Genomic DNA, 23,466 nt, shown 5'->3' on the forward strand with positions numbered 1-23,466 from the left:
CACTTGCTGTGTAAAAAAAAAAAAAGTTTTTTCTTGTCTTGCCTTTGGTTCTTTTGCCAATCACCTTAAAGGTTATAGTTAGCTATAGTGGACGAGCAGGGAGCTGGAATTGCTCTGCTCCATTTGAAGCATACCTGGTGACACTGATGTGTGCACTGAGCTCTCATCAGGCTGTGTTTACAATTCTTGTGCTTTGGTTCAAGCTGAAATGAATTGCTGGAAAAAAAATGAAGTTAGTCTTTTGGTCTATCCTCAATTTGCAAGACACGAATGAGATGCACCTATCTATTTAATCCTTAGAGACTCTTATAATTTAGTTCCATCATTTTGGTTCTGCTTTAAATCCTTTTTTCATTCAATAATACTGATAGCAGTCTCCCCCGACAGGTAATGGGTCAGTCCAATCTGACATCACTCCATCAGTAGCTTGTCGACAATTCATCTTAGCCAATAGGCTTACAGTATGCAAATACTCAGTGACTGAGATGAGCAGCTGTATCTGATGTTTGGTGCTCGGTACTGGGCCAGTACTGGATTAGGAGGGCCAGTCCCTGTGCTTCTAAGTAAGAATTTCTCTTCAGCATCTATGGTCGTCTGTTTCTAACGGTGCATACGGGCCACAAGTTACAGCTAGTACTTTAGAGAAATGATAATGACATTCTTTTATTTTATTACCCGGTGAAGGATTGAAGGCCAGACTGTTTGTGTGTCCAAGGAATATTCTGCACCTCTGCTGAATAGTGCCGGCAAACAGACTGCAGAAGATCTGGACCTGGAACCAAGTTTTTCTCTTCCACCTCTGTCAGCAAGGGAACGGCGACAACTGCAGCATCAACAGGACGATGACCACAGGCTCAAAGAAATGTAAGATTGCGTGTATTGTTAAGAGATTTCAGGTCTACGTGAGCTATTCTCCCGGGTTCCCTGTCAATGGCCTCTCCTGTAAGTGGACCCTGGATCCCTTGTGTTCCCACCACTGCCAGTAATTGTGGCGCTGCTTATTTGTCAGCCGTGGCTCAGTGGGTTGCACTCTCGCCTCTGAGTCAGAAGGTTGTGGGTTCAAGTCCCACTCCAGAGACTTGAGCACAAAAATCTAGGCTGACACTCCAGTGCACTGCTGAGGGAGTGCTGCACTGTCGGAGGTGCCATATTTCAATTGAAACGGAAATGTTAAACCGAGGGCCCGTCTGCTCTCTCACATGGACATAAAAGATCCCATGGCACTATTTCGAAGAAGAGCAGGGGAGTTATCCTCGGTGTCCTGGCCAATATTTATCCCTCAACCAACATCACTAAAACAGATTATCTGATCATTATTGCATTGCTGCTTGAGGGAGCTTGCTGTGTGCAATTGGGTGCCACGTTTCCCGTATTACAATAGTGATTACACTTCAAAAGTACTTCATTGGTTGTAAAGCACTTTGGGTTGTCCCGAGTTCATGAAGCACTCGATATAAATGCAAGCCTTTCTTTCAGAAACATTTTTACTGCCCAAATCCAGACATACAATCGGTGACCCAAGCCCTTGTGGTATGTATGGGATACTGTCATCTTGTACCTGCTCCCCATGTGCAATTCTCCTGCCTACCAATCGGACAGACTGATTTAACACTCTAGTGAGGCAAAGCCAATTGTAAACCCACAATCTGGTTGATTGAAAGAAACAGCTTGCATTTATTTATATAGCACTTTTCATGACCTCAGGATGTCCCAAAGCGCTTTACAGACAATGAAGTACTTTTTGAAGTGTAGTCACTGCTGTAATTTAGGAAGCACGGCATCCTATCTGCACACACAAACGTCCCTCAGCAATGTGACAGTGACCAGATAATCTGTTTGTAGATGTTGGTTGAGGGAATAAATATTTTACGTGTAATATATAAAGGAATGAAACATAGACGCCTGAAACATAGAAACGTAGAAAATAGGTGCAGGAGTAGGCCATTTGGCCCTTCGAGCCTGCACCACCATTCAATATGATCATGGCTGATCATTCACCTCAGTACCCCTTTCCTGCTTTCTCTCCATGCCCCTTGATCCCTTTAGCCGTAAGAGCCACATCTAACTCCCTTCTGAATATATCTCATGAACTGGACTCAAGGTAGAGAATTCCACAGGTTCACAATTCTCTGAGTTCTGGTGGATTCCTGCTGTAACTTCTGCTGTGCTGGAAGTGGAATGCACCATGTCACGGCCTTGCAGCCAGGCTTCCAAGATGCCCATCTGGGGACAGAACTTCTGTTCACCTCTTAAAAGAGCATTGACATAAAGGGATGGGGGTGTGGATGTAGGTTGTGGGGGTGGGGATTCTGCACAATGCACGTACAACCCAAGGGCAGATGTGTAGGAACAGGCCAAAAAAATAATGAAGTTATATCTTTCAATGCGCAACGAAATTCCTCCAAGGCCAAACGGTTACTTATATCTCCGGATACAAACGCTTTGCAACGCTGAGGATTTTGAGAACCACTTGGCAAAACGCCTGAATGCTGAAAAATGTTCTTGAATTTCTTCTGCGATCTTTTATTTTGCTGACCGGAATGTTCTCCTGTTTGTGTGTCAGGGATGAGACAAACAAAGAGAATTTCCCACGGTGTGGCAGTACTTCAGAAGATCACCATACGTCAGTGCGAGGCAGTGTACAGCACGCCGAAAAGAAAGTACTTGATAGAGCAGAAAACCAAGATGGAGACAACCAAAACCCAAAGCGTTCGAAACCCAGCTCTGGGACACGTGCAGGGCAACATCAGGATGTGAGTGTATTGGGGCAGATTTATTTTCAGATGTTAATCTAATATGATTTGGAAATGTGAGATGATTTAGTAGAAAAGAAAAGCCACAATATTTTACTAATGTTTCCAACAGTGACTGAATTAAAAAAAAAAAGTACTTCAATGGCTCTAAAGCTCTTTGGGACGTCCTGAGGTCATGAAAGGCGCTATATAAATAGATGTTGAGAGGCTGCTTCCCCTTGCTGGGGAGTCGAGAACTAGGGGCATTGTCTCAGGGTAAGGGGTCGGCCATTTAGGACTGAGATGAGGAGAAATTTCTTTACTCATAGGGTTGTGAATCTTTGGAATTCTCTATCCCAAAGGGCTATGGATGCTCAGTCGTTGAATATATTCAAGGATGAGAGAATAGATTTTTGGACTCCTGGGGACTCGAGGGATATGGGGATCAGGCGGGAAAGTGGAGTTGAGGTCCCAGATCAGCTCGAGGGGCTGTATGGCCTACTCCTGCTCCGAATTTTTATGTTCTTGTATTTAAATGCAAGTCTTTCTTTTTAGTGAAACCTATACTTGGAATTACTTTCCTTTTGTATATTCGGCAACATTACAACTTAAGATGGAGATGAAAGGAGGCTATTTTGGCCCATCTTAGTTGATTCGTACAGAGCAAAAGACCTGCATTCTCTCTAGGGACGGATTAACTCACGGCCTAGGTTCTCAGGTGAATCCAAATCCAAATTCCGAACTTGGATTGCTCCCTGTTACAAACATGTCATTGGGAACTGTCATGTATCCAGACATGTCACTGCCTATACTATCACATATGATGTGTCACCAGAGGGCACTACTATGGGAAACTTGTACACCAGCTGTATGGTCACTAAGGTGGGCCACCAGAGGGCACTGCAGTGGGAGACTTGTAGGTTACCCGTACAGGTGGGCCAGGCCTAGTATAAAAGGCAGGCTACCATGTGTGATCATCACTCTGGAGTTACATTAAATGGACTAAGGTCACTACAGTTCAAGTACAATACATTGCCTCGTGGAGTCATTATCAGAGCATCTAAAGACATAACAATTGGCGACGAGATTATGGACTTTCATGCGAAAATGGCTAACCTTGGCACGTTGCAGCAGTTCGCCGATGGTGATGATTGGGACGCCTTTGTGGAGAGGCTAGACCATTTCTTCACAGTAAACGACCTGGCAGGCGACAACCCGGCCACACTGGCTGATAAGCGCAGAGCTATCCTGCTAACCAGTTGTGGGCCCACCGTCTATGGCCTCGTCAGGGACTTGCTGGCACCAGCGAAGACAACGACCAAGACATACAAGGAGCTTGTAACGCTGATCCAAGAGCAACTCAAGCCCAAAGAGAGCAGCCTCACAGCCAGACACCGGTTTTACACCCACCGTCGGCCCGAAGGCCAGGAGACCGCGAAATATGCTGCAGACCTCAGGAGGTTGGTGGCACCGTGTGATTTCAGCGACCACCTCACCGAAGCGCTGTGGGATATCTTTGTCATCGGAATCGGCCACAAGGGCCTTCTTCACAGGCTACTGTCTGCAGATACCACAGTCACACTGCAGAGCCATCTCCGTGAGCCAGGCATTCATGACCTCCACCTGCGGCTCTAAGCGGATGACTCATCCTCAGAACTCAAACCCGGCAAGTACTGTACACAGACTGGCGTCTTTTAGAGGCTGGACTGTAGAACATGAAGCTCCTCAAGGGAAAGAACAGGCCCCCGAGTCCTTTAACTCAGAGTCCGCTGAGGGGGACTAATCGAGTAGCACCATGCTGGCGTTGCGGAGGGAATCACAGGGCTCACCAGTGCCGTTTTAAGGACTATGTGTGTAAAGGCTGCAGCACAAAGGGCCACCTCCAGCGGATGTGTAAAAGAAATATGACTCACCATGTTGATGAAGAGTCTGCAGATGGCCATGAATCCAGAGCGGTTTATGAAGCGATAGTTAGAGAGGCAGCTCAGCCCCACGATGAGGTTTATGGCATGTTTACCTGCACCACAGAATGTTCCCCGTTGAGGATGGAAGTCGAGATAAACAGCGTTCCAGTCTTCATGGAAGTGATTACGGGGGCGAGCCAGTCAGTATTGAATCAAGAAGCCTTTGAGAGGCTATGGGACAATCAAGCTGAACGACCCAAGTTGGTCCCAGTTCAGGCAAAGCTGCGCACCTACACTGATGAACTTATTCCAGTCGTTGGTAGTGTGGATGTAAAGGGACTCCATGATGGCGCAGTGCCATCTCTTCTTCATCCACCTTCAGCAGACTCTTCATCAACACGGTGAGTCATATTTCTTTTACACATCCGCTGGAGGTGGCCCTTTGTGCTGCAGCCTTTACACACATAGTCCTTAAAACGACACTGGTGAGCCCTGTGATGGACCAACGCTACTTGGAAGAAGGTGGATGAAGAAGATCCATTGGAGCTGGGATGATTTCACCCCTCCAGCGATCGACGTCCCCCGTGCTCCGAGGCAAAGCAAGCCCCCACCTGAGGTTGGATCTGGCACCAGAGAGTAGACCAGCACAGCACCCGAGGCACAGACCGCCAAGCAGGACTGCGTGGAGATGATCCAGCTGAGATGACCCAAGCGCACCTTCCTGGCTCCAGTGGCAGGACTCCGGAGGAAGAGAATCGGACCCACAGGTGACTTCCCAGCTTCGCTGGCAGAACCCGGGGAGAAGAGGATCACAGCAGTCGACATCGTGGATGGAAGAAAGATGGTGCCCGAACCACGAGGTGAAGCGCTGAAGAAAAAGATGGCGGCAGCCAGACCACGAGATGCAGCGCTGATGGAGCAACACGTGGTACCAAGTGAAGAAGAGGATTGGAATAGAGATAGCAAGGCCCTCTTAAAGGAGGCCAGCAACCCACCACACTTAAAGGGACAGTTCCACATTCTCAATCAAAGTAATAGCAACTGTGAGCCAAATGTAAAGCTTGTAATTGATGATCGCAGTTTTATATACGTAATAAGCAAAGAAAAGTCATGCGATTGCGATTGGAGATACAGTTTATCTACAATGAGTAATGAAACGTTGTGCAATGAAGGATTTCAAATGTATTCTGATCATGTAACGGGCAAACACCCACTGAGAGCACACAGGTCCAGCGGGCTACCTGATGCTGTAGCCTGCGTCCCTGGGACCAGAGTGATGCATCACGGAGTGTGGCCACAAGCAGCTAAAATAAACGAGATGGAGAGCAAGCGATCTCAGGAGGGCAACCGCACCGGTATCGATACCCTGCCCCGATCGGCTCATAGAAACATCGAAATTAGTTGCAGGAGCAAGCCGTTTGGCCCTTCGAGCCTGCACCGCCATTCACTAAGATCATGGCTGATCATTCAACCTCATTACCCCTTTCCTGCTTTCTCTCCATACCCCTTGATCCCTTTGGCTGTAAGGGCCATATCTAACTCCCTTTTGAATATATCTAACGAACTAGCCTCAACAACTTGCTGCGGTAGAGAATTCCACAGGTTAACCACTCTCTGAGTGAAGAAGTTTCTCCTTATCTTGGTCCTAAATGGCTTATGCCTTATCCTTAGACTGTGACCCCTGTTTCTGGAACTCCCCAGCAACAGGAACATTCTTCCTGCATCTAACCTGTCCAATCCTGTCAGAATTTTATATGTTTCTATGACATCCCCTCTCATTCTTCTAAATTCCAGTGAATAAAGGCCCAGTTGATCCAGTCTTTCCTCATATGTCAGTCCTGCCATCCTGGGAATCAGTCTGGTGAACATTCGCTATACTCCCTCAATAGCAAGAATGCCCTTCCTCAGATTAGGAGAACACAATATTCTAGGTGTGGGCTCACCAAGGCTCTGTACAACTGCTGTAAGACCTCCCTGCTCCTATACTCAAATCCTTTAGCTATGAAGGCCAACATGCCATTTGCCTTCTTCACCACTTGCTGTACCTGCATGCCAATCTTCAATTACTGATGTACCATGACACCCAGGTCTCGTTGCACCTCCCCTTTTCCTAATCTGTCATCATTCAGACAATATTCTGTCTTCCTGTTTTTGCCACCAAAGTGGATAACCTCACATTTATCCACATTATATTGCACCTGCCATGCATTTGCCCACTCACCTAACCTGTCCAAGTCACCCTGCAGCCTCTTAGCATCCTCCTCACAGCTCACACCGCCACCCAGCTTAGTATCATCTGCAAACTTGGAGATATTACATTCAATTCCTTCATCTAAATCATTGATGTATATTGTAAATAGCTGGGGTCCCAGCACTGAACCCTGCGGCACCCCATTGGTCACTGCCTGCCATTCTGAAAAGGACCTGTTTATTCCGACTCTCTGCTTCCTGTCTGCCAACCAGTTCTTTATCCACGTCAATACATTACCCCCAATATCATGTGCTTTAATTTTGCACACTAATCACTTGTGTGGTACCTTGTCAAAAGCCTTTTGAAAATCCAAATATACCACATCCACTGGTTCTCCCTTGTCCACTCTACTATTTACATCCTCAAAAAATTCTAGAAGATTTGTCAAGCATGATTTCCCTTTCATAAATCCATGCTGACTTGGACCGATCTTGTCACTGCTTTCCAAATGCGCTGTTATTTCATCTTTAATAATTGATTCCAACATTTTCCCGACCACCGATGTCAGACTAAGCGGTCTATAATTCCTTGTTTTCTCTATCCCTCCTTTTTTAAAAAGTGGTGTTACATTACTACCGTCCAGTCCATAGGAACCGATCCAGAGTCAATAGAATGTTGGAAAATGATCACCAATGCATCCACTATTTCTAAGGCCACTTCCTTAAGTACTCTGGGATGCAGCCTATCAGGCCATGGGGATTTGTCGGCCTTCAATCCCATCAATTTCCCTAACACAATTTCCTGACTAATAAGGATTTCCTTCAGTTCCTCCTTTTCACGAGACCCTCGAACCCCTAGTATTTCGAGCAGGCTATTTGTGTCTTCCTTAGTGAAGACAGATCCAAAGTATTTGTTCAATTGGTCTGCTATTTCTTTGTTCGCCATTATAAATTCACCTGATTCTGACTGTTAAGGATCTACATTAGTGTTCACGAATCTTTTTCTCTTCGTATATCTATAGAAGCTTTTTCAATCAGTTTTTATGTTCCCTGCAAGCTTCCTCTCATAATCTATTTTCCTCCTCCTAATTAAACCCTTTGTCCTCCTCTGCTGAATTCTAAATTTCTCCCAATCCTCAGGTTTGCTGCTTTTTCTGGCCCATTTATATGCCTCTTCCTTAACACTATCCCGAATTTCCCTTTTTAGCCACGGTTGAGCTACCGTCCCTTTTTATTTTTACTCCTGACAGGGATGTACAATTGTTGAAGTTCATCCATGTCATCTATAAATGTCTGCCATTGCCAATCCACTGTCAACCCTTTAAGTATCATTTGCTAGTCTATCCTAGCCAATTCACATCTCATACCATCGAAGTTACCTTTTCTTAAGTTCAGGACCCTCGTCTCTGAATTAACACTGTCACTCTCCATCTTAATAAAGAATTCTACCATATTATGGTCACTCTTCCCCAAGGGGCCTCACACAACAAGATTGCTAATTAATGCGCTCTCATTACACAACACCCAGTCTAGGATGGCCAGCTCTCTAGTTGGTTCCTCGACATATTGGTCTCGAAAGCCATCCCTGATACACTCCAGGAAATCCTCCTCCACTGCAAATCCTCCTCCACTTTCCCTGGTGAGCCATCTCCCCCAACAATATCCAAAGCACTATATCTGTTTTGGAGGGAGATGACTGCAGGGGAGTCCTGCACCGCCTTCCTACTCCTACTCTGCCTGATGGTCACTCTTTCCCTATCTGCCATTGTAACCTTTACCTGCGATGTGACCAACTCACTGAACGTGCTATCCATGACACCCTCAGCATCGCGCATGCTCTAGAGTGAATCATCCGCAGCTCCAGTGGCGTCATGCGGTCTAACAGGAGCTGCAGCTGGATACACTTCCTAAACACATAGTCGTCAGGGACACTGGAAGCATCCCTGATTTCCCACATGACACAGGAGGAGCATGACACGGGTCTTGGCTCTCCTGCCATGACTTAACCCTTAAAATAACCTAATTTGGCAACAATGCCAAAGGGTTCTTACTGACAAGATAAGGAAAAAAGAAAAACTACTCACCAATCACTTGCCCTCCACCTCTCAGGTACCCGATGGCACCAACCGCCATGAGCCTGAAAGAGTAAACCGTGCTAAGGCGCAGCCCCCAGACCCTATCGCCCCTAAGGCTACACCCGGGAATGAAGGGTCACTTGCAACAGTCCTCCCAAATGGGACCGGGACCAGCCAGGATCCCAACCCAAAGAACACCCAGGCAAGCGAGTCAGCAGTTCCCTGCGCACTGCCAGACGACTGCCCTCAGGGAGCTGGGGCGCAAGGAAAGGACCGGGAGGTCACAGGCATCTGTGAACCTGCCCGACGCTAGGAGCAACGGCAAAGGCCCCGAGAGCAGGCAACTTGAGCCAACCGGGTTCCCACTGCCAGCACTGGGCACCGCGCCACCACCAGACTACCTGGACACCACCCAGCAGTTCTGGAACTAGTTTGTCCTCACGTACTGGTGCTGACCCCAGCACTGAGTACAAGTATGTATCAAGAATGTACCTCACCAGTCAAATGTACTTGCCTCGCAACTGTACCACAAATGTATGTGAATGTAACTAGCCACTGGCATAGTCTATATGTGGGAGGGAGCGAATGGAGTAGTCATGGACTCACAAACAGAAACCACCAGCACCTCTACTGCCAACAAAACACCTCCAACTCACCCAAGGTGGAAACGACCCCCCCAAGGGTCAACCAGACAGAGCTGAGTCCAGAGCACAGTCAATGCATGAAGGCGATTTGCACAAAGGACTTGGGGGAGAGTGATGTCATGTATCTAGACATGTTAGGGCCTGTACTATTACATATCATGTGCCACCAGAGCGCACTACTATGGGCAAGTTGTACACCAGCTGTATGGTCACTAAGGTGTGCCACCAGAGGGCACTGCAGTGGGAGACTTGTAGGTTACCTGTACAGGTGTGCCAAGCCTAGTATAAAAGGCAGGTCACCATGTGTGATCCTCACTCTGGCGTTACTATGGGCCCAAGTTTCCACATGATTTGCGCCTGATTTTTAGGAGCAACTGGTGGAGAACGGACTATCTTAGAAATTGCAATTCTCCACATTTTGTTTTCTGCAGTTCTAGTCAGGTAGAACAGTTCTACTTTGGAACAGAATTTTTTTCTTCAAAAGGGGGCGTGTCCGGCCGCTGACGCCTGATTTCAAAGTTTCCACAGTGAAAACTTACTCCAAACTAACTTAGAATGGAGCAAGTGAAGATTTTTGTAGAACTGAAAAAACCTGTTCTACACATTAAAAAATCAGGCGCAGGTTACAAATTAGGCGTCCAGAACGAGGGGGGGGGGGAAAGGAAGTCATTAAATTCTATAATAAATCCTTATTTATACTTCTACAAATATTATACAAATAAATCCAACCTGAATAAACATTTCTAAGCAAAGAAAAGATTAAATAAACCATCTTCCTACCTGTGTGAAAGTGCTTCAGGCAGGGAGAATTCTGGAGTCAGCCTGAGGCGCCCGTTCTTCCCGCGGGGGGGGGGGGAGGGGGGGAGGCGCCCATTCTTTCCCGCGGGGGGTGGGGGAGGCGCCCGTTCTGCCCGCGGGGGGGAGGGGAGAGGAGGCGCCTGTTCTTTCCCGCGGGGGGGGAGGCGCCCGTTCTTTCCCGCGGGGGGGGGAGGGAGGGGAGAGGAGGCGCCCGTTCTTTCCCGCGGGGGGGGGAGGGAGGGGAGAGGAGGCGCCCGTTCTTTCCCGCGGGGGGGGGAGGGAGGGGAGAGGAGGCGCCCGTTCTTTCCCGCGGGGGGGGGAGGGAGGGGAGAGGAGGCGCCCGTTCTTTCCTGTGGGGGGGGGGGGGGAGATGCCCGTTCTGCCCGCGGGGGGGCGGAGGGGAGAGGAGGCGCCCGTTCTTTCCTGTGGTGGGGCAGGGGGGGGAGATGCCCGTTCTGCCCGCGGGGGGGCGGAGGGGAGAGGAGGCGCCCGTTCTTTCCCGCGGGGGGGGGGGGGCGGCACCCGTTCTTTCCCGCGGGGGGGGGGGGTGGGGGGAGGTGCCCGTTCTTCCCGCGGGGGGGGGGGGGGATGGAGACAGTGAGAAGGCTGCAAGTGCTGATGTGCTGATGGCAATGTGCTTTTATAAAAAAAATGTTCAAAAATTAAACAGCTACAAAGAACTACAAAAATGGCCGAGTGCCAATGTTTTTTTCACACTGCGCGTGCGCGAACGCTCCAACGCGCACGCACAGCGTTGCCGGCAGGAAAAAAACATTTTCCCTCCCACTTACAAAATCGGCGCGAGTGTAGGCTCCGGCCCCCGGGGTGCCACGCCAGGCAGACAAGGAGCTGCAGAACGCTCCAGAATCGAGATTTTTTTTTTAGGCGCCGTTTTAGGCGCGAAAAACGGGCGCCCAGCTCGGAGGGGCGCCCATTTTGTATCGTGTGGAAACTTGGGCCCATTAAGTGGACCAAGGTCCTACAGTTCAAGTACAATATATTGCCTCGTGGAGTCATTATCAGAGCATCTAAAGCACATAACAGGAACTATATTGAGAAACCTGAAACTGCCAGTCTCTGCCACCAAAAATGGCCATTTCAGAAACATTCCAATAGGCTGAACCCGCTCAATTCAGTTCAACAGTGAAAATTTCAGGCCATAACTAAAGCCACTGATGGGCTTTTCCATAGTAACAAGCACTGAAATCCAATAAAGGTTAAATCAACAAACCAAGTCCAGTGCAGACCAATGCTTTCAGCTATAAAACCATTGCTATTTAGTGCAACATGATGCAACATTTAATTCTCTTCAGGATCAATATTACAGACCACTAATTCAGCTCTTTGTCATTAAGTGCTACTTCTCCATGACCCTTTGTGTACTAACTGGAGGACGAGAGAGATCTAGGGGTGCAGATCTGTACATCTTTAATAGCAGCAGTGCAGATAGAAAAAGGCAAATAGTTGGGATTTTTGTGCACACCCCTTTATAGGAAGGCTATTTGAGCCATAGGTAAGGTACTAGAGTGATACCAGGAACAAGAGGTTTTGAGAGGATAGCGAAGGATTGGTACTAAGAGCATAGACACATGATTATCACCAGAATGAAGAGACAAGTTAGTTTTCACACTCAGGATTATTAGAACACGTCACTATCGAGACTGAGTCTATAACATCTAAATAATTGGATAAGCAATTGAGAAAAAAATTATACAGGATATGGAGAAAGGGCAGGGAAGTGGGATTACAGATAGGTCCAATTGAAGAGCTAGCACTGGCAGAGACACGATGGGCTGAATGGCCTACTTCTATGATTCTACTACAGTGATCACACATTTTAAGGCTCGCTTGAAGATGGAAGTCTGTGTTCATTGCGCTAAATTTTGTTTTTTTCAGCTGGAGCAATTTCAGGATGAAACTTTAAACGGAGGCCTGTCTTTCAGATGAGATGTTAAACCAGAGTCCCATCTGACCTCAGGTGGACCTAAAAGATCAGCTGGCACTGTAGCTCTCCTTGTGTTCCTGGCCAACATGTATCCCTCAACCAACAACACTAAGAATGTTTTAATTGATCCTTTATCTCATTGCTGTTTGTGGGAGTTTGCTATGCACAAACTGGCTGCCGCGTTTCCCTACATTACATCACAGACGACGCTTCAAAAGTATTTCAGTGGTTGCGAGGTGGTGTATAAATGCCAGTTATTTCTTGCTAATGTGATTTTTTTTTTGTTGCTTACAAGCCATTTCTTTTAAAAGGACCTTCCAAATGAATTGTATCTACAATTACAAATCCCACTTTAACCACTGAATGGCAGATTAAATTTGAGACCACAGTTTATCGATGAATCATTTGTTGAGCATTTACTTGGTTACTTAAGGATCTGAACGGAAAAGAAATCTAATCGATATTTCTTTACATTGTTAAGCCAATGATAAAATTCTCTTTAATCTCTTATCACCGTGTTTGACCTCCAAACTATTCAGTCGGGAGATTCCAGCAATCACATTTCATGAATACAGACCACAATAATGAAAAATTCATTAACAGCCCTACATTGTCATACAGATATAATTTTATGTACAAAATGTGCATAAATCAAACCTATCATATCCAGCTTGTGTACAGATCTCCAGAATTTAAATTGAAATCTCTATCCTAATTGCACAAGTATTTCTAGTATCTATTTCTCCTGAGTTTAATGTAACTTTTAGAGTTTTATGGCTGGTTCTGCTTTCATTTATTTTTTTACACAAAACCCCAGATATGTTCGGAAACTCATTTCCCTACACAGTGTACTGTGTAACATCTGTAATATTGAAGACTTCTAGCGGAGCGCCACTTAAAGAAAGATTTATACAGCGCCTTTCATGACCTCAGGATATCCCTAAGCCAACAGCCAACAAAGTACTGTTTGGAGTGTAGTCACTGTTGTAGGAAACGCAGCAGCCAATTTACGCACAGTAAGATCCCACAAACAGCAATGTGAGAATGAGCAGATAATCTGGGGTGTTTCTTTTAGTGAAGTTGCTGGATAAATACTGGCCAAGAGAGAATAACTGGCAATATGGGTATTATCATGGTTCCAATAGGAGCAAGCTTCACATGAAAAATTTCAATGAGATGTGCGCCCCACATACCAAATTTAAGATGAGTAGATAACAACTGGATATACTGAGTGATTCAGTAAGTTTGATTAATTTGTTGACTGAATTTAAATGAAATTAGCAAACCACCAATCGGCCTAAGTGATCAGTGGTTTTGCAAGATGCAAGCAAAATCCAGACAAGGCTGTGATGTGGTCTGCTTTAAAGAATGGCGGCTGATCTCTAATTCTGTACACCCATTTTATCTCTTCATACTTTTGACGCTATGCGCTAGAGATTGGATGGTGCTGCGCATGTTTTGCAGGCGTAAAACAGATGCTTAAGGGTCCGATGTAGTGGGCTGCACGTGCGCGCTCATTCCATGCCAAAAGTGCGCCGCCCACCATATTGGTTAGGGCTACTCAGTAGGCATCCAGGGGACGTGCCTGAAACTTGCGTTGGGACCATTGCTTATGCAAATCGTGGGCCTAATGCCTGTTTCAGGCTCCTTTTGAAAAATTGGACTGCGAATGACCACAGCACACGGCGTGCATGTTGTGGTCAGTTTCTTAATGCGCTCAGCAGCCAAACCAGGGGTCCTTAAAATGATCGCTGGAGGCTGCCACACGAAATGAGGAGAAACTTCTTCACTCAGAGAATTGTTAACCTGTGGAATTCCCTACTGCAGAGAGTTGTTGATGCCAGTTCATTGGATATATTAAAGAGGGAGTTAGATATGGCCCTTACGGCTAAAGGGATCAAGAGGAATGGAGAGAAAGCAGGAAAGGGGTACTGAGGTGAATGATCAGCCTTGATCTTATTGAATGGCGGTGCAGGCTCGAAGGGCCGAATGGTCTACTCCTGCACCTATTTTCTATGTCGATGTTTCTACGAAAGTTAAGTTGAACATTTTTAACTGACATTGTAGAGCAGAACTGCTCCTCTCAGCTCCACATTAAAATTGCCAGTTGTTGCCGGCTACTTCTCCTCTTTTCTCAGCCTGCTGCCCCCCTCCCCCCACCTCATCCCCCTTCTCCCGATTGCCTATACCCCACAAACTCTCCATTCCTTTGACACTGGCATTTTGTGCATCGCCCACTTCCTTTGCCCTGCCATTGGCAGCCATGTCTTCAGCCATTTAGGCCCCATGATTGGAATTCCCTCGCTAAACATCTTTGCCTTTCCACCTCCTTCTTCTCCTTTTAAGACGCTCTTTAAAACCCACCTCTTTGACTTAGCTTTTGGTCGGCCCTCCTAATATCCAAATGACCACCTATTTTATACCCTTCCTAAGATTACTGTCCATTGAAATTGTCCCAATAATTTCTGGCTTTTCACTGTCTCACTCCTCTGGGACAAATTTCTTTTCCAAAGAATTTTGGAAAGTCATAGTCCGGGTGTTCCGCAGTTTCTTCCCTGCATCCCCTTGGGATCCTCCATGGTTAAGATAGCTGAAGGCAACTTGAACTGGAAGGCTGCTTTTTTTTTGGACAAAAGTAATAAAAAGTGAAAGACAGCCCAATAGAAAGCGTAGTGCAGCTTCCCAAATATTATTTGGTCATTGTTTAGAGAAGTTGTTGATGTTTGTGTTTGCGCTTATGCTATTTAAAATTAAGATTTACATTTATGTAAGGCCTTTCACGAGCTCAGGACATCCCAAAGCGCTTTAAAGCCAAGGAAGGATTCTTTGAAGAGTAATCACTGTTGTAATATTCAATAACTACAGGGAGTATGATTGGAATATGTTTACAGGTATATGAATCCTCTTAAATATGTGGCACATAGGAACAGGAGTAGTAGTCCATTCAGTCCCTTGAGCCTGCTCCACCATTCAATTAGACCATGGGTGATATGTACCTCAGCTTCTTTTACCCACCCATGGCACTCTATTGACAAAAACGTATCGATCTTAGTCTATTGGTCCACTAGTATTGGTGGTGGCAGGCTCCACATGCAATTTATGGTGATAATCTAACGTTTCTACAGTCAGTCCGCCTGCCTCCTACTCTCCACCATGTGTAGAGTGCTGATATGGTGGTATTGTCACCCACTGCCCCTCCTTTGCAATAAATAAAGCAACGTGTATGTCTTGTTGATATTGCCTATGGCTGGGCTAGGAGGTGGTGGCTGGCAGACTTAATAACAACATAAGAAATAGGAGCAGGAGTAGGCCATACTGCCCCTCGAGCCTGCTCCACCATTCAATAAGATCATGGCTGATCCAATCATGGACTCGGCTCCACTTCTCTGCCCGCTCCCCATAACCACTTATTCCCTTATCAGTTTAGAAGCTGTCTGTCTCTGTCTTCAATTTATTCAATGTCTTGGCTTCCACAGCTCTCTGAGGCAGCGAATTCCATAGATTTACAACCCCCTGAGAGAAGAAATTCCTCCTCATCTCAGTTTTAAATAGGCGACCCCTTATTCTAAGATTATGCCCCCTAGTTCTAGTCTCCCTCATCAGTGGAAACATCCTCTCTGCATCCACCTTGTCAAGCCGCCTCACGATCTTATAAGATCACCTCTCATTCTTCTGAATTCCAATGAGTAGAGGCCCAACCTACTCAAACTTTCTTCATAAGTTAACCCCCTCATAGAAACATAGAAACATAGAAAATAGGTGCAGGAGTAGGCCATTCGGCCCTTCGAGCCTGCACCGCCATTCAATGAGTTCATGGCTGAACATGCAACTTCAGTACCCCATTCCTGCTTTCTCACCAATAGAAACAACCAGAGTCAACCTAGTGAACCTTCTCTGAACTGCCTCCACAGCAAGTATATCCTTTCATAAATATGGAAACAAAAACTGCACTCAGTATTCCAGGTGTGGCCTCACCAAGACTTCCCTGCTTTTATACTCCATCCTCTTTGCAATAAAGGCCAAGATTCCATTGGCCTTCCTGATCACTTGCTGTATCTGCATACTAACCTTTTGTGTTTCATGCACAAATACCCCCAGGTCCTGCTATACTGCAGTACTTTGCAATTTTTCTCCATTTAAATAATAACTTGCTCTTTGATTTTTTTCTGCCAAAGTGCATGACCTCACACTTTCCAACATTATACTACATCTGCCAAATTTTTGCCCACTCACTTAGCCTGTCAATGTCCTTTTGCAGATTTTTTGTGTCCTCCTCACACATTGCTTTTCCTCCCATCTTTGTATCATCAGCAAACTTGGCTACGTTATACTCTGTCCCTTCTTTCAAGTCGTTAATGTAGATTGTAAATAGTTGGGGTCCCAGCACTGATCCCTGAGGCATCCCATTAGTTACTGGTTGCCAACTAGAGAATGAACCATTTATCCCGACACTCTGTTTTCTGTTAGTTAGCCAATCCTCTATCCATACTAATATATTACCCCTAACCCCGTGAACTTTTATCTTGTGCAGTAACCTTTTATGTGGCATCTTGTCAAATGCCATCTGGAAGTCCAAATATACCACATCCGCTGGTTCCCCTTTATCCACCCTGTTCGTTACATCCTCAAAGAATTCCAGCAAATTCGTCAAACATGACTTCCCCTTCATAAATTCATGCTGACTCTGCCTGACCGAATTATGCTTTTCCAAATGTCTACAAACATCCTACTCCCTTCTTTAGCTATCACCGTGCCCGTGACCCAGCTCCTGCGTCATGTAGGCCGAAGTCAGGTCGAGCTTGGTGAATGTCTTGCCTCCTGCCAGATAGCGGGTATTGGTCCTGTAGCGAGAAACGATTAATAGTTACTTTATCATCGCTGTAAATCCTGACCGTGCCATCACTTTTGAGTACTGGAACAATCGGGCTGGCCCACTCGCTGAATTCCACTGGGGAGATGATGCCCTCGCTTTGCAGCCTGCCCAGCTCTATTTCCACTCTCTCCCTCATCATGTGAGGTACCGCTCGTGCCTTGTGGTGAATGGGTCGTGCCTCTGGGACCAATTGGATCCGCACCTTCCCCCCGGAAAAGTTTCCAATGCCTGGCTCAAAAAGGGAAAGAAATTTCTTAAGAACCTGGGTACATGAGGCCTCATCAACATGTGATGGTGCTCGAATGTCTTCCCAATTCCAGCGGATTTTGCCCAGCCAGCTCCTTCCAAGCAATGTGGGGCCATCGCCCGGGACAATCCAGAGTGGCAGTTCGTGCACCGTGCCCTCATAGATGACCTTGACCATGGCACTGCCCAGGACAGTGATAAGCTCTTTGGTGTACGTTCTCAGTTTCGTGTGGATGGGGCTCAGGGCTGGCCTGAGTGCCTTGTTGCACCACAGTCTCTCAAACATATTTTTACTCATGATGGATTGGCTAGCGCCAGTGTCCAGTTCCATGGCTACGGGTAAGGCATTCAATTTTACGTTTAGCATTATAGGTGGACATTTCGTCTCAAATGTGTGCATCCCATGTACTTCAGCATCTGCCTCCTCTCTCAGGCTCGAAATTGCTTTGATCCACCATGGACCGATCTTCCTCTGCCACGTGGTGGTTAGCAGGTTTTGCCCCATTGTTCCACAGCTCTTGTAAACATACCCTTTGAAGCGGCATGAATAGGCTGAATGGAAGCGTCCACAAAGCCAACAAGGTGTGAATTGCCTTGCATTCATCCTTTGTTGTGGACTCTGAGTCATCTGGGTCACCTGAGGCCTGCTGGCAGTTGCAGACTCGTGGTTTCTGCCCTGTACATTTCTGCTCGCAAACACGGTTCCAGTTAATTTATGAACATTGCTAGCACTTGTGTGCTGAGAGATTTGTTTGGTGTTATCACTGGTGGACATAAACGCCTGTGCTATCACAATGACCTTACTGAGGGCCGGTGTCTCTATAGTCAAAAATTTTCGTACGATAGTCTCGTGGCCAATGCCCAGTACAAAAAGGTCTCTGAGCATTTGCTCCAGGAAGCCATCAAACTCACATTGTTCTGCAAGTCATCTTAGCTCGGTGACGTAGCTCGCCACTTCCTGACCTTCAGATCGCTGGTACGTATAGAACCGATACATCGCCATCAGCACGGTCTCCCTCGGGTTAAGATGCTCCCGAACCAGTGTACACAGCTCTTCATACAACTTATCTGTGGGTTTCACCGGAGCCAGAAGATTCTTCATGAGGCTGTCGGTCGGTGCTCCACAGACTGTGAGAGGACCGCTCTCCTTTTTGCAGCGCTTCCTACTCCGTCCAGCTCGTTGGTTACAAAGTACTGGTCTAGCCATTCAACATAGGCTTCCCTGTCCTCACCCTCCGCGAACTTCTCCAAGATGCCCACAGTTTGCTGCATCTTTGTGTTGGATTTGTGTACTCGTCGCCAGTTGTTGTGTTCCTAACAGATGAGACTACCCACAGGGAGGTTAAAGTAACAGTGACTTCAGTCTTTAATAAGACACTCCAGAGTAAGTTACAGGCCTTAGGGGCCGGCTTATATACAGTGCTCCCAAGGGATGCTGGGATCCTTTGGGACTTCAGGGGAGGGCAGAGAAACCCAAAGCAAAAAACAAAAAGGGCCACTGAATGTAAAGGGGCTGCAGGAGGGGTCAAAACTAAAAATCATGGATTAAAAACTAGTATTAAAACACTCTACCTAAACGCACGCAGCATTCGAAATAAAGTAAATGAGTTGACGGCACAAATCATTACAAATGGGTATGATTTGGTGGCCATTACAGAAACGAGGTTGCAGGGTGGCCAAGACTGGGAATTAAACATACAGGGGTATCTGACGATTCGGAAAGATAGACAAGAAGAGAAAGGAAGTGGGGTAGCTCTGTTGATAAAGGATGATATCAGGGCAATTGTGAGAGACGGTATTGGCTCTAATGAACAAAATGCTGAATCATTGTGGGTGGAGATTAGAGATAGTAAGGGGGAAAAAGTCACTGGTGGGCGTAGTTTATAGGCCCCCAAATAATAACTTCACGTTGGGGCGGGCAATAATCAAGGAAATAATGGAGGCATGTGAAAAAGGAACGGCAGTAATCATGGGGGATTTTAACCTACATATCGATTGGTCAAATCAAATCGCACGGGGTAGCCTGGAGGAGGAATTCATAGAATGCATACGGGATTGTTTCTTAGAACAGTATGAAACAGAACCTACAAGGGAGCAAGCTATCTTAGATCTGGTCCTCTGTAATGAGACAGGAATAATAAATGATCTCCTAGTAAAAGATCCTCTCGGAATGAGTGATCACAGTATGGTTGAATTTGTAATACAGATTGAGGGTGAGGAAGTAGTGTCTCAAACAAGCATACTATGCTTAAACAAAGGGGACTACAGTGGGATGAGGGCAGAGTTGGCTAAAGTAGACTGGAAACACAGACTAAATGGTGGTACAATTGAGGAACAGTGGAGGACTTTTAAGGAGCTCTTTCATAGTGCTCAACAAAAATATATTCCAATGAAAAAGAAGGGTGGTAAGAGAAGGGATAATCAGCCGTGGATAACCAGGGAAATTAAGGAGAGTATCAAATTAAAAACCAATGCGTATAAGGTGGCCAAGGTTAGTGGTAAAATAGAAGATTGGGAAAATTTTAAACGACAGCAAAGAATGACTAAGAAAGCAATAAAGAAAGGAAAGATAGATTACGAAGGTAAACTTGCGCAAAACATAAAAACAGATAGTAAAAGCTTTTACAGATATATAAAACGGAAAAGAGTGACTAAAGTAAATGTTGGTCCCTAAGAAGATGAGAAGGGGGATTTAATAATGGGAAATGTGGAAATGGCTGAGACCTTAAACAATTATTTTGCTTCGGTCTTCACAGTGGAAGACACAGAAACCATGCCAGAAATTGCTGGTCACAGGAATGTGGGAAGGGAGGACCTGGAGACAATCACTATCAGTAGGGGGGTAGTGCTGGACAGGCTAATGGGACTCGAGGTAGACAAGTCCCCTGGTCCTGATGAAATGCATCCCAGGGTATTAAAAGAGATGGCGGAAGTTATAGCAGATGCATTCGTTATAATCTACCAAAAGTCTCTGGACTCTGGGGAGGTACCAGCGGATTGGAAAGCAGCTAATGTAACGCCTCTGTTTAAAAAAGGGGGCAGACAAAAGGCAGGTAACTATAGGCCGGTTAGTTTAAATCTGTAGTGGGGAAAATGCTTGAAACTATCATTAAGGAAGAAATAGCGGGACATCTAGATAGGAATAGTGCAATCAAGCAGGCGCAGCATGGATTCATGAAGGGGAAATCATGTTTAACTAATTTACTGGAATTCTTTGAGGATATAACGAGCATGGTGGATAGAGGTGTACCGATGGATGTGGTGTATTTAGATTTTCAAAAGGCATTCGATAAGGTGCCACACAAAAGGTTACTGCAGAAGATAAAGGTACGCGGGGTCAGTGGAAATGTATTAGCATGGATACAGAATTGGCTGGCTAACAGAAAGCAGAGAGTCGGGATGAATGGGTCTTTTTCGGGTTGGAAATCGGTGGTTAGTGGTGTGCCACAGGGATTGGTGCTGGGGCCACAACTGTTTACAATATACATAGATGACCTGGAAGAGGGGACAGAGTGTAGTGTAACAAAATTTGCAGATGACACAAAGATTAGTGGGAAAGCGGGTTGTGTAGAGGACACAGAGAGGCTGCAAAGAGATTTAGATAGGTTAAGCAAATGGGCTAAGGTTTGGCAGATGGAATACAATGTCGGAAAGTGTGAGGTCATCCACTTTGGGGGGGAAAAAAAGGGAATACTATTTGAATGGGGAGAAATTACACCATGCTGTGGTGCAGAGGGACCTGGGGGTCCTTGTGCATGAAACTCTTTTGAGTCCTTGTGCATGAATCCCAAAAAGTTAGTTTGCAGGTGCAGCAGGTAATCAGGAAGGCGAATGGAATGTTGGCCTTCATTGCGAGAGGGATGGAGTACAAAAGCAGGGAGGTCCTTCTGCAACTGTACAGGGTATTGGTTAGGCCGCACCTGGAGTACTGCGTGCAGTTTTGGTCACCTTACTTAAGGAAGGATATACTAGCTTTGGAGGGGGTACAGAGACGATTCACTAGGCTGATTCTGGAGATGAGGGGGTTACCTTATGATGATAGATTGAGTAGTCTGGGTCTTTACTCGTTGGAGTTCAGAAGAATGAGGGGTGATCTTATCGAAACATTTAAAATAATGAAAGGGATAGACAAGTTAGAGGCAGAGAGGTTGTTTCCATTGGTCGGGGAGACTAGAACTAGGGGGCACAGCCTCAAAATACGGGGGAGCCAATTTAAAACGGAGTTGAGAAGGAATTTCTTCTCCCAGAGGGTTGTGAATCTGTGGAATTCTCTGCCCAAGGAAGCAGTTGAGGCTAGCTCATTGAATGTATTCAAGTCACAGATAGATAGATTTTTAACCAATAAGGGAATTAAGGGTTATGGGGAACGGGCAGGTAAGTGGAGCTGAGTCTACGGCCAGATCAGCCATGATCTTGTTGAATGGCGGAGCAGGCTCGAGGGGCTAGATGGCCTACTCCTGTTCCTAATTCTTATGTTCTTATGCTCTTATTATGCGCTCCCTGGTGGCGGAACATGGGATTGTATGCTTTAGAAATACACAACACTTAGTACGCTGGTTTGAGATCTAACTTTCTCACCCTCCATCTGAATTTGAAATTCAACAATGCTATGATCACTCATTCCAAGGGTATCCTTTACGAGGACATTGTCGATTAATCCTGTCTCATTACACAGGACCAGATCCAAGATAGCCTGTTCCCTGTTTGGCTGCATTACATACTGCTCAAGGAACCCATCTCTTATGCACTCTATGAACTCTTCCTCAAAGCTACCCTGGCCAATTTGATTTGTCCAATCAGTTTGGAGGTTAAAATCACCCATGATTATTGCTGTTCCCTTTTTACAAGCCTCCACTATTTCCTGGTTTATTCTCCGACCAATAGAGTTGCTACTTTTAGGGGGCCTATAGACTATGCCCACCAGTGAGTTTTTCCCCTTTATTATTCCTTATCTCCACCCAAACTGTTTCAACATCCTGATTTTACCTTTCCAAAGTTTATTTTCCTTCCTGTTCTAACTCATATTTCACCCATCACCCACTGTGCTCGTTGACCTACATTGGCTCTCGGCCCGGCAACGCCTCAGTTTTAAAATTCTCATCCTTGATTACAAATCCCTCCGTGGCATTGCCCCTCTCTGCCTCTGCAACCTCCCCCAGCCCTACATTCCTCCGATATTGATGTGCTCCTTCAATTCTGTCCTCTTGCACATCCCAGATTTTCATCAATGCCTTTAGCCGCCGAGGCCCTAAGCTCTGGAATTCGCTCTCTAAAACTCTCTCTTGTCCTCGAAGGCACTCCTTAAAACCTACCTCTTTAACTAAGTTCCTGTTCTAATATCTCCCAGTGTGGCTCGGTGTAAATTTTGTTTGGTAACGCTCCTAGAGAGTGACTGTAACTAACTCTGTTTGTGCCAGCGATTATCTTGAGGAAAGAAATTATTTTTGACGTGTAGACAAACTGTATAAATGAGACAAAGCTCACTGTATTCTTCCAAGCAGAAATACTTAAGCTAATCCTTCATCCCACACCTTGGGACGTTTTACTGCATAAAGGGGCTATAGCAATGCAAGTTGTTGTAGTAGCTGCTAGTGGTTCAAAATGTAACCGAAGCACAGAGTGCACTGACCCTGAGGACAACACTTGAGAGGGAACTTTCTTATGAGCATTTTTTTTATACGTAATGTAAATCCAAGTTTGGTCATCTAAAATAAGTAGCAAAGATGGAGCAGTTCCCAGAATTGTACAGCTGCTCTTTTATGTAATGGAATCATCAAACAGCTTTGTGTTATGTCGAGTTAACCGAGGAATTGGTAATTTAAGATGCTGGCTGGATTGGGAGGTTGGGGGTGGGGAGAACCTAGAAGCTGTGTGAATTTGTGTTCTCAACAGCTCTCACCTAGTTTAGTGATGCTGGAAGCCATTTCTTGGATATATGTGTGGGGAAAAAAATGTTTGTTTACTTACAAAGGATTCCAAATCATCAAACTGATGATTCTTCATTATCCCTCTGTTTGAGGTGTGGGATGAAGGATTAGCTCAAGTCCCAGGTATTTCTG

General features: G+C 45.9%; 1 protein-coding gene across 1 annotated transcript in view; it reads left to right on the forward strand.

Annotated features, from left to right (window-relative positions):
- Window positions 1-513: 513 nt before the first annotated feature.
- Window positions 514-23,466, forward strand: part of fam13c (family with sequence similarity 13 member C) — a 155,794-nt gene continuing 132,841 nt past the window's right edge. Inside the window, exons 1-3 of the mRNA XM_070876865.1 lie at window positions 514-563; window positions 685-864; window positions 2,564-2,753. Coding sequence (XP_070732966.1) covers window positions 863-864; window positions 2,564-2,753 — 192 coding nt within the window. The 5' untranslated portion in view covers window positions 514-563; window positions 685-862. The remainder of the gene's footprint in view (window positions 564-684; window positions 865-2,563; window positions 2,754-23,466) is intronic.

This window comes from Pristiophorus japonicus, chromosome 3, assembly GCF_044704955.1.
Source record: "Pristiophorus japonicus isolate sPriJap1 chromosome 3, sPriJap1.hap1, whole genome shotgun sequence".
Lineage (NCBI taxonomy): Eukaryota > Metazoa > Chordata > Chondrichthyes > Pristiophoridae > Pristiophorus > Pristiophorus japonicus.